Below are 12,239 nucleotides of genomic sequence, written 5' to 3' on the forward strand. Positions count from 1 at the left end.
TCGGATGATGTCACTACAAACACTCTTTTGACTAGATTGAGCTTTTCACTTGCACTGAGCCCGAGGATTGGTTGAACTTTCTTATCCACGATCAGTAATTGTGCTTTTATCTGCCGACCTTTGTGCTTGAAGGTTGCTATGCAGCCGCCCTTAACAGGAACGCTTTCTCCAGTGTATCCTGTCACTTTTGTTTTTATTGGACGTATTTTGCTCTTCACAGTCAGTGTTTTGTAGTCCTCAATAGACAGCAGGTTTGCCTGGGCTCCAGTATCAATTTTGAACGGAATAACTGTCTTATTCAGTTCAATTGGCACAATCCATTCAGCTTTTTCAGAGTGACTAACCTCATTAACCTGCACAACATCGACAATGAATTCATCATCTTCTTCTTCATCATCATCCTCTTCAACTGTGTGAACTTTCTTTCTTGAAGATGCTTTGCAACATTTTGCATAATGATTGCTTTTTCCACAGTTGTTGCAGGATTTGCCAAATGCAGGACATGACTTTGGCTTGTGCTTGCCTCCACATTTACCACATGTGAACTCTTTCTCATTTTGTTTGGTAAATGTTTTTGTTTTCCTCTGCTCTTTATGCACTGAATGCACTGCTGTTTCACCTCTCCGCAGCTCTTTTGCTTGTGCACGGGTGGTCTCTGCTGCTCTACACATGCTGACACATTTATCTAGTGTAAGTCCATTTTCTCTGAGCAGTCTTTCTCTGAGTGCGTTATCCACTGTGCCACAGACAATCCTGTCCCTCACTAGTGAATCTCTCAGATTCTCAAATTCACATGTCTTGCTGAATGTGTGTAGCTCTGCTAAGTATTGATCAAAAGGTACTCCTTGCTTTTGGTCATGGGTGAAAAACTTGTACCTCTCAAAGGTCACATTCTGCTTTGGCACAAAATACTCTTCAAACTGCTTCATTAGTGCTGCCACAGTCAGATTATCATCATTCAGCTGAAAGCTATTATATATGTCCAATGCATCTTCTCCAATTACATGCAAAAGGATGTTAGCTTTCAGTTTTTCATCATCACCCCCTGCTCCACTTGCTGCCAAATATATATTGAATCTCTGCTTAAAACGTTTCCAGTTATCAGCAAGATTACCAGTCAACTGCATACAAGTGGGCGGACTTAGCCTATCCATGACAGAACGACGGGGTAGTGGGGCTTCCTCAGCTTTTTCTGGTTGCTGGTTGTACTCCAATTTGGGCTCCAGATCCTCTTTTACTTGTTCGATCTGTCCCTCTTCTCCCGTTTCACTGTCACCGTCGGTTGCAGCCAGCGTAGCCGTTGCTGTGTCTGTTTAACTCACGTCGAGACCGGCAACTTTTTTTTTTTTTTTCTTTTTTTTAAACTTACTCCTCTTCCGTGGCTCTCTCGCGGTAAAAACTTCTTCTTATAATTACCCGCGGCCCATTCTGACACCATGTGTTATTTGCCTTAATATAAATGTATATATAAGACAAGGCGTGTAGCTGGTCTCAACATAACGTTTATTCCCAGACCGATATAAAAACCGACTGCCGCTGTCATGGCAACAACAAACACTCACTTCCAGCTGGCGCTCTGCTGACGCTACTGCGCATGTGCTAAGAACCTAGGGCATGCTGGTAATGGAGATCCTGCATAGAAATCCATACAACACATCGGTGAAATACATTCTACATTTCCTATAATGTTTTGTCCCTGCTCTCACACCTACTGATCGGTGTTCAACTGCTAAACAGACGTAAAAACAATAACGTTTGTGGCTGTATAATCAAAATACAGAACTGAAAGAACCTCAGCTCCTCTATCTGGAGGTAGATTTGTTTCTTAATTATTCAAAAAAAAAAAAAAGATTGCCTCAATCAAAAAATATATTTTCAATCAAAAAAATGTCATTTCAATCAAAGAAAAAAAGTGTTCAAATGCAATTTTTTGGATCTCAAATATTTTTTTGCATTCAAACACTTTTTTTCTTTGATTGAAATTTTTTTCTTTTTTTGATTAAAGGAGCTTGAGGCCGGATTGTGGCAAGATTTATGAAAAAAATCCGTATACGTTTTAAGTTTTCTAGTAATAATGTCAGATGAAGCGTTCCAAACCCAAAAGAATGTTTCCTCTAGTGTATCTCTCCTTTGCCTTGAACAAGCTGTGTGCTGCAAAATGTGCTGCAATTCAGTCCCGAATTTCCCGCGCTGGGCTGCGGATGTGACGTCACATGACGCTGCATGCACGTTCTCCCCGTTCTCCCGTGCCGGCTTTGCTGTTGGCTGCAGTACCCCCAACGGCCGTCGTGGTGAAGGGTGGCGCCAGAGAGTCTCATTTCTTAAAAGGAGCCTCAAGCTCCTTTAAATGATGAAGACACAAATGTCCTGCCCATAATATGGCCCAAACACAAAACAACACTACTTCAATCAAAAACTCAAAGAAAAATTAAAAAGAAAATCAAAGAAAATATTTCCAGAGAAAAACAGTGTTCAAATGCATTTTTTGAGTCTCAAATATTTTTTGCATTCAAACACTTTTTTTTCTTTGATTGAAAATTTTTTTTTGATTGAAGCAACCTTATTTTTGATTGAACAAATCTACCTCCATTCCTCTACAGCATTGATTTTTACTGTCTGCATTACTTTTATACTTTTAAATGTTTTTATATGATCATTTTTATCTTGTACTCTTATTTGTTGATATTTTTATCTTTTTATTTTTCATATGCCTACGACTCGTGCAGCATTTTTACCTTTTTATATTCATATATTCAATTTTTATATTCCTTTTTATATTATCCTATCTTAGTAGTTGTTCTGTGGAGGAATTTGGAACTGAATTTTGTCAGGGTTATGTTTTATATCACTGCACTTAAATATTTGTGTTTTTTGTTTTATTTGCTGTTGTTGTTTCTCATTAGACTGTTACTGTAAAGCACCTTGAGCTGCAAATTTCGTATGAAAGGTGCTATATAAATAAAGTTTATTATTATTATTATTATTATTACAGAGCTGATGAAAGTCTTCAGCAAGATAGTACTTGTTTCATTACAACAATAACATTTAACATGCACATACAATTCATCATTTGCTCATTAGAGCTGTCTCAGTCTTACCACTGCTGCTCTGCAGAACCCCATTAGCTGAGTTACAGCTGTCCGGATAAGAGTCATCAAGTTTGGCCTTGCCTTTGACTTGCAGGGTTATAATTTGACGCGATATCATAGCTTCAAACCCTACAACAATGGAATTCTCTTCCAGTGGGTATATGAAGATCCCTAAAAGACAGGAAGATGAACCAAGGGGAGCAAACAAGCAATTGCCAACATGCAGTTGGTAAAAATCCTTTGTGAACATGACTTGAAAATTGGATGTGATTTTAAGTAGTCTCACTTACCTTCGATTGCATGATCCTCAATGTTTTCATAGGTCATGGAGGCGGTCAGTGCCAGGGTGTAGCCTCTGACGCAGGAAGTGATGTCAGAAACACTGAGCGGCAGAGCGCACCGCGTCTCCTTGTTTATCAGTCCAGGCATAGTGCTGGTTTTAAGAATCTGGTTTGAAAGAAAAATACATATTTATAAATGTTTACAAGAAATATTGAGGAAAAAATGAAATAGTCTCTAAAGAAAATTCTGTATTTTGTCCAAATGCAGTGAAGAATGTAATGGGTATAAAAGTGAGGCAGTCTGGAGCCAAATAAAACAAACAACCAAGCATTCTCACTCTTACAAACCTAATGTGGACGTTTTTGAGCTGTGCCCGGAGTATCCGGAGAAAACCCACAGACAGGTGGGGAGATATTGGAGTTTGCCTTCCTGAGGAGATAATCATTCAAATCCCTGCAGACTAACATACCAAGGTCTGCACTTTTAATCCCTTGCTAATAACTACAGGATTTACAACCAATACCACTAACATAGCAATACCAACAGAAGAAGAGAATGTTTGAAGGAATGAACCATGTATATGTAAAGGATTTGTCAGGGCTGGGACTGGCACTAGTGGTTGGGGTAACAGGGGCCTCCTGTCCTGCCCAAGGACACACGCCGCGTTCAGACTGCAGGCAAATCTGATTCATATCTGATTTTCAGGGCTGACTGTCCACACTGTTTTTAGCAAGTGTCCAAATCACATCTGGCTCTGTTCAGACTGGGCCACATCATTGACTGATCTGACGGGTTGCCGTAGCAACGACGTCGGAGCGGAGGCGTCACCCAGCGCGTGTATTGTGTGACGTCATGTAATTGCGACAACAAAAACAATAACAAGATGGAGCCAGCTCACCACAGATTAATGAGGCATTTCGTTTCTTCCTCTGTCCAAGGACTGCTGTTTTCGGCATCTTCCGACTGCTCCATACCTGTAACGTAGCTCCACAACTGGAAATGGGCGGGTGGTTTGGCGCATGGGTCTGGTCTGGCGTCGCGTAGAGTGACGTCACGGACAGTCAAAACTGATCTGAGTGTTTGGAGCTGTTCAGAATGCCCAAATGCGATATGAAACTACCTCCCGGAGGTGGTTTCCATCTGGTTTGCAAAAATCGGATCTCATGCGGTTTGGGACTGTTCAGACTTCAAAAGAGTCATCCAGTTTCAATCTGGATGGGCAAAAAATCGGATATTGGCTGGCAGTCTGAACGCGGCCCAATAGGCATGTAGTAGCATCTCTTCTAAAGCAGAAGTAGGTACTCAATTCAGTCTCCGGTCAAGTCTTTATTATTTTATTAGTTAGATTTGTTCCGACATTCTGTGTTTGGGGTGCTTGGGCACTGTGAAGCTTTGATTCCACTGAGCAGTACAGCTCAGTCTAGTTCTGCAGAGTACAGTTTGGAACTGTAAGCCCTGAGCTAGATTGCATTTCCAATGCCTGGTGTATTGGTCGGGTGGCTGTAGTTACCTTTGTTATGTGGCAACACAGTGTCTCAAGTCAATAAAATGAACCAAGCATGCTGCTCAGTTATGAAAGGACAACAGTCGAGGACAACTATCACTCCGTGTTCTGTCTTCTTGGCAAGAAGAGGATGAGATTTGAGAAATGATTTTAAAATTGTGAATCCTGTGTTTATCTACATATCACACTGAATAGATCATCTTTTGTTGCCAAATCAACTCACCAGTGTGTCTAGCTCCACGTTAAGTTTACCATGCCACTGGTTTAGGTGCCAAAAAACAGAATGGCATGCTTATTTTGTTATGGTTTACAACCTCTAATTAAGGAAACTCAAATAATTGTGTACCAATCTGTACCAAACCATCCTGCTGGAGGAAACAGGTTTTTAAAATAACCCCCTCAGTCATTTTATTCAGGCCGTGGGAAATAATTTGTTATCCTTTGTGCCAATAAACTGGGCTTTCTGGTGGCGGTATTGAGAGTTTCTGTGGCAGTTATGTGACCAGTGTTACAGGGAAGTGGACGGAGGTTGAGCTGCCATAGTTGTCGGTGGCAACAGCAGAAAGTCTCAAACATATCTGAATCAAACTATATTTATCATGTGAATTATTTATAGCCTTTAAGCATCTATAGCAACAAAGTTAGGGGTAATTAAGCGATGAACACTGGAAAACCAGAAACATGATGTATAAAAGGAATCGTTATGAAATAAAAGTGCTTTTCTGCATAAAATGTTTTATTTCACAGTGGCATTGCTTATATAAGTTATACTGTTTTACAAGTCTGCCCGTGTAGCTAACGTAGCTTCACAGTCTTGGCCTGTTATTTACAAAACTAAGTTTACAAGAGCATAATGTTTGAGTCCAATGAGTTCCCATTCTTGGATGTTATAGGATCTTTCATTTCATTTCATTTCATTTCATTTCATTTCATTTCATTTCATTTATTCCATTCATGCTATATATTCTTAATAATGTTGTACAAAATTCCATGAAGTACACATTATCACCATGAAAGAAAAGCAGCAGGAAGAAGAAAACTTATGATACCTGCCCCTCTCTGTTAATACCATTACCTTGACTTACTGAACACCAATCTATCTATACATATATAAACAAGAAAACAAACAAAAATACCACTCTTCTATTTTTTTCTCTTTCTCCTTCTTCTATTTTGTAGGCACTTATCTTTTCTTTTTTAAACATTTTCTTAAGCTGACACAAACTTGTGCAACTTTTCAGTTCCTTGCTTTGTCCATGCCATAATTTTACACCTGTAACAGAAATACACATTTGTTTTATGTTTAGCCTTGCAAAAGTATGTTTGAAATCAAGTTTAAGTCTGTTGTCCTCATCCTCCAATCTGAACACATTTTGTTACTGTTCTGGTAACAATCTATTTTTAGCTTTAAACATTATTTTTAAACTTTGAAGTTCAACTATATCCGCCATTTTCAACAAACCTGCTTACCTGCTCAATTGTTGTATTAATGTATATCTATTTTATTCATGGTGTGAATGTGTGACATGCCTTTACAGCTGGCAGGCCAGCTTAGCACCCTTGTTGTTTTGTGCATTAGCCCACACTGTGATGCCTTACAGAATGGAGTTTACAGTAGCTTTGTTTTGGTAAAATAGGCTGGGTCTTTGCTAAAAAGATGGTGTCTTATATCTGTCTCAAACCCAGGCATGGGTATGTGCCATATCCCACAGCTTCAAAGGTGCTGGCTTTTGAACCGTGTTCCCGAAAATGATGCCAATACCCCTCTTTAGTGTGGAGAACACAGCATGTATAATTACCAAACACAACTTGAGCATTAGATTCATCAAACCATGTGTTTGTGATGAAAAAAAAGGTTCCCATAAACACATGGAGGTACAACGGTTTTCTAGGGTTATTAATTTATGTGATTACAGAACTATTATTCACATATTTATTCTGCATTCTGATTCACATTGAGCTCTTTAGATGAAATAAGCTTTTTTATGACTTGTTTTTCACTTTGGTTATGTTGCAGCAGCGAGATGAAACACACAGCAGGGCCTGATTACAGACTCCAACACTAGAGCTGAAGCAGCTACATCACTGTCTGCTCACTGCACTAATTATCCTCCTTGATATGAATTAAAACCAAGCAACCCAAGGTACGGTGACACAAGCATTTGGAAAATTTGACATAAAGTTCCTGTTATGTAAATGTAAAATGGTAACCCAGCAATATCCTAGATAATAATACACATTTCAGACTTATGTGAAGGGAGAAAAAAAAAGACTTCCGATGTATTACAGCGGTCAGGGATGGATATAGCATGACTAATTATATAAACAGTTTAATAACTGTATTAGATAGAATTATCCGTGGCTTCAGGGCTGCGTCTTATTGTTGATGCCCTTTCCTGCACCAGTATTCTTGATTACGTGCTGTCAAGTGTCTGTGTTTGCTGCCTGACCAAAGCCCCTGCACAGGCTTGATGGGAAGTGTTATGACGAGAGCAATATCCATAGAGATGGCTCTGCCTGCCTGGTTACCTGCTCACCTGGATTCAGAGCACTAACATCAGGAAAGAAAGCCTGCATGCTTTGGTTGAAGAAAGAGTGACTACACTTAAAACACCAGTTGATTTTTTTAAATCAAATTTGCAAAAAAAAAAAAAAAAAAGGAAAAGAAATCCATCTTAAAGTAAATAAAATGAATAATAAAAACCAATCACGTTCAATAATAATACATTTGATCAATGTTTATTATATTAAAGTGGGGTTTTAGGTTGTACACATGTTTTTATAAGGTAAGATCCAATCACAGACTGATTTGTTGTCTATCTCAACAGTGCCATCATGTGTCCAGTCGACCGCAGACTGAGACGCAAACAAGAATCCAACGGTTTATAGCTTCATAAGATCAATGTAAAAAAAAAAAAGAAAAGAAGATCAAACAATGAAGCACAGCTGCACTCACTTCCTCAGATGACATACAGACACTTAGCACAAAAAAATAATCCTCTATTCCTGCAAAAGTTTGACTTTGAACAGCATGTCAGTCAGCTTTCTTTGTACTGTCTTTCACTTTATAGTAATCATTATTAAAATTGACAGTCCCTTCTCTGCTGCCTGGCTGAGTTAGATGAATCACCATCACCTCTGGGCTTTGCCAAAACACCATCAAACCATAAACTCTGAACAATTTCTATCAGCAACACCACCATCCTCTGTACTCATTTTACCCCAAACAGACAGCAGATTCTGTGCAACCACCTCTTGAAGCATCTTTGTCTCTTTTTCTAAGACTAGCAGTTTTAATCATCTCAGTGTCTGACCTTTTCTTTGAATATAACAAATGACAGGGATGTTTAAAATGTGCTTCGCCAGACAGACACAAAGGGACATTAAAATCCTCTCTCTGATACACTCACACTTCCATCCAATTGTCTTACCTTTCATTTGTGTGAAGTGCAGTAAGGTTCTCTTTTTGTCAGAAGTCCACTTATCATGAAAGATATTCTCCTCTCTCTGCTTTTGCTTTTTTTTTTTCTCTCCTGCTCTCTGTGGCGTAGAGGGAATAGAAGTGCTGCCACAGGTGGCAAGAACTACACAAGCAGCAGCCACATCGTTAGAAAAGAAAGGAAAAGGTGGCTGCTGCTGCGGCGGCGGTTCAAACGGGCACAGCAACATGTGGTTGCAGAAACTCATTTATTCTTTCCTCCTCCCCCTCTTCCTCCGCTCCGTGTGGATGCTGGAGTTTGAGTTAGAAAGGGGAGGGGGCTCATACGACGGGTCCAAACAACCCCCCCCCCCCCCCTTTCCATCCCCATTCAAAGCATCATCCCCACCCACCCACTCATTCAACCCCTCGCTAACAACAAATCCATTCAGGTATCCCTTTTTTCATAACAAGGGATCAGTGTGCATGTTGTGTACTTTAACAGCAGCAGACGGGTGGGAGAAGGCACCACACGCATCCTCCTCGTATCACCTATAATCTGTTTTTCTCTGCCTGCCTGCTGTGAGATTGGAAAGCTCTTAATGTTTTAAATCCACCGGGGGTGTTTGGCCGTCTCTGTGTTTTGTGATCCACTCGATTTGTCTATCTTGTCTTCTGCTCAAGGTTTCCATGACAATTAATGTGCATTTGAAAAATTATTTTAGTGTCATTGTGAAAATTGTGTGTGTGTGTGTGTGTGTGTGTAGGGAGGTTGGGGGGGGGGTTGGCTGAATCTCAACATCCGCCTCTAAATTGAATTAACCTGAAGCCAATAAAACTCCCCTCCTCCTTCGCCCTTCCCTTCCCTGTTGCTGTTTCTCAGTCTTTCATACAGACTTATTTCAAGAACCAAGTAGCCAAATGCTATTGTCTTATTGTCTCTTAAAGAGGTGTCAAGTAAGGAAGTACAAATACTTTGTTACCTTACTTAAGTAGAAATTTTGGTTATCTATACTTCACTGGAATAATTATTTTTCAGACGACTTTTTACTTTTACTCCTTACATTTTCACGCAATTATCTGTACTTTTTACTCCTTACATTTTAAAAACAGCCTCGTTACTCTATTTCATTTCGGCCTTTAAAAAAAAACTATCCAGTTAAATTGCTCCATCCGGATAGAGTGAATTTGGTTGTGGTTGTTTCAGATGTTCTTGTCCAGTTTTGTTCTTACATCCGTTCCCTCAGATTCCTGCAACTAAACTTGGATGTACATTCCAATAAAGGTTAGGATAAATGATAACATGCGTCTGAAGTTTGACTTTTTGCACCATTACAATACTTATAGGCAACTAGTCATCATATCTCCTGCTCTCTGAAACACATGTTAATGCTCAATAGTACACATATATGCTTCTTTAATATATTTACATTATACTAAGATGCATCATTTTCAATGGCTTTTGTCCTTAATGGCTTTTTTCCCCCTTACATTACTTTTATTTTTATACTTTAAGTAGTTTTGAAACCAGTACTTTTATACTTTTACTTGAGTAAAAAACTCAAGTTGATACTTCAACTTCTACAGGAGTATTTTTAAACTCTAGTATCTATACTTCTACCTGAGTAATGAATGTGAATACTGAAGACACCTCTGGTCTCTTATTTCCTCAGTTTGCTCTTTTGATAATGTCAGAAAGTAAACTTTTATGCTTGCCTAAAGTAACACCTATTCTGCCTACAGAAAGTCTGAACCTCAAAACTGAGTCCAGGATCATCAGGAAGAAAAAGAAGCAATTACTCACAACTGAGAGGCTGAAAGATGAAAGTTTGCTTCCAAATCTTTGGCCTGAAATGTCCTTAAATGACAGACACATTGTTTTTAGTGGACTAACAGTAAGTCAAGATTTTTAGCATTCTGTTACTCCTGTTCCTGTGAAGAGTTCATGCATTTTTATGAAGCTGAAATGCCTGTATTTTCCCATATGAAACACTGCATTTAGCTGCAGGAATTGGAGATTAAAGAATAAGCAACTTTGTGAATTAAGATAAAGTAATTATCTCTTCACATTGTATATATCTTTATTGTGTAATAAATAATAATGAAAATATCCTTCAAACCTCAAAATCTGAAGCTTTTGCTTAGCTGATGATGAAATAAATCAACATTTGAGAGTGCTAAAAATCAACCAGGAATTTGTGAAATAGTCAAAGAATCCAATGCATTTTTTATCTGCAGAAAAAGAAAAACTGGTTATATATCTGCTGGATATCTGCTATGCTTCAAATACATTTTTTTTTACTGTTTCTCCTCTCACACATGCAAACTGCGACAATTCTGGTCCATCTATCCATGTTCTATACCTGAGAACTGAGAACACTCAAATTGAAGGATCTGGTCGACTTCAAAACTATACAAATCATGCACAAAGAAAATCAGCATCAGTTGCCACAAGACATCCAGAAGTTGTTTCAAATAAAATAAAATAAACACAATCTCAGGGGAATATGTCATTTCAAAAAACAGCATGTACGAACAAACATCAAAACCCATTGTGTATCAGTGATGGGAGTTAATCTGTGGAACAACTGCAAAAAGTAAGTTTAAACAAATCTTTAAAATCAATACTCTTAATGGATACAAAATGGAAATGAACTGACAGCCAATGACCAAAGTGCCTTGCTCAGCTGAACCCCCTTTTCTTTCTCTTTTATGCTTTTCTTTTGGAGTTCTGTGAAATGAAGAAATTGTAAAAACTGAACATTAAAAGGGGTAGGACTTCATCTTCATCCTACACACTTTCCTACAGAAAAAAATATTTATCTACATATAGATTTGTCTCTTTAATTTTCTTTGTTTTGCTTATGTTTTTTTTGGTGTATACATTTTATGTATTCTGATTATTTTTGGTTTTAACCTGTTTGAATAAAAAAAAAAAAGATTAAATGCAGTGCCATGGAACTCTAAAACTGCAAATGCATATCTTATAAGACATACAATTCATTGCATTGCAACATTGTTCATTGCAGCTTCAACAATAAAATTAAAGCTGCAAGCAGCGATGAACGGTCCTCCACCCTTGTGCACGTTCAGGCTGCAGTGGAAGCTTGTATGACTTGATGTAGATTCTTCAGACCTGGACATTTAGTGGATGAAACCACCCACGACTCTCTGTATCAAACCATTCAAAAGTTATGGCAGAAAATAGAGATTATAAAATATCAACCAATCAGAAGAAGGGGCGGGGCTAATTCATGCCAATGAAGGTCACGTACTCAATACCGAGTCCGATGACACCACCCACAAGTCTTTACGTCAAACCATTCAAAGGTTATGGCAGAAAGTAGGAACTATCAAATATGGACCAATCAGATGAAGGGGGGGCGCGCTTTTTGGTGTCTAGCATCGCCACGGTAACACTTTTGACAGAGAAAAGTAATGCGCGTCGTCGCAGGACGGAGACGCACATTTTGATGTATAACACACCTGGGTGCACGTTACGGTTCGGGCGAAGAAGCGGCCGAAGAAATGGCATAAATTGTGCCAAAATGACAGGATTAATTCAAAATGGCCGACTTCCTGTTTGGTTTCGGCCATGGCGCCAAGAGACTTTTCTTTAAGTTGCGACATGATACAGGTGTGTACCGATTTTCGTGCATGTACGTCAAACCGTATTGTGGGGATTGAGGCACAAAGTTTTCTAGGGGGCGCTGTTGAGCCATTAGGCCACGCTCATTAATGCAAACCTTTAAATATCAAACTTTTCACCAGACCTGGCTTGCGTGCAAAATTTGGTGACTTTTGGGGCTTGTTTAGGCGGAAAAAAGGCCCTTTCGTCAGAAAAATAAAAATAATACTAAAAACAAGGAAAAAAAATAAAAAATAAATTCCTACAGATACAATAGGGCCTTCGCACTGTAAGTGCTCGGGCCCTAATAAAATAAAC

The 12,239-nt window shown here is 38.9% G+C and overlaps 1 protein-coding gene across 1 annotated transcript in view; it reads right to left on the minus strand.

The window, feature by feature from the left end:
• vwa5b1 (von Willebrand factor A domain containing 5B1) overlaps positions 1–8,489 on the minus strand; it is a 71,699-nt gene extending 63,210 nt beyond the window's left edge. Inside the window, exons 1-3 of the mRNA XM_061735204.1 lie at positions 8,307–8,489; positions 3,380–3,536; positions 3,099–3,260 (exon numbers count right to left, since the gene is read on the minus strand). Of these exons, the coding sequence (XP_061591188.1) occupies positions 3,099–3,260; positions 3,380–3,518 (301 nt within the window). The 5' untranslated portion in view covers positions 3,519–3,536; positions 8,307–8,489. The remainder of the gene's footprint in view (positions 1–3,098; positions 3,261–3,379; positions 3,537–8,306) is intronic.
• Positions 8,490–12,239: the final 3,750 nt, after the last annotated feature.

This window comes from Cololabis saira, chromosome 12 (assembly GCF_033807715.1).
Source record: "Cololabis saira isolate AMF1-May2022 chromosome 12, fColSai1.1, whole genome shotgun sequence".
In the NCBI taxonomy this organism is placed as follows: Eukaryota; Metazoa; Chordata; class Actinopteri; order Beloniformes; family Belonidae; genus Cololabis; species Cololabis saira.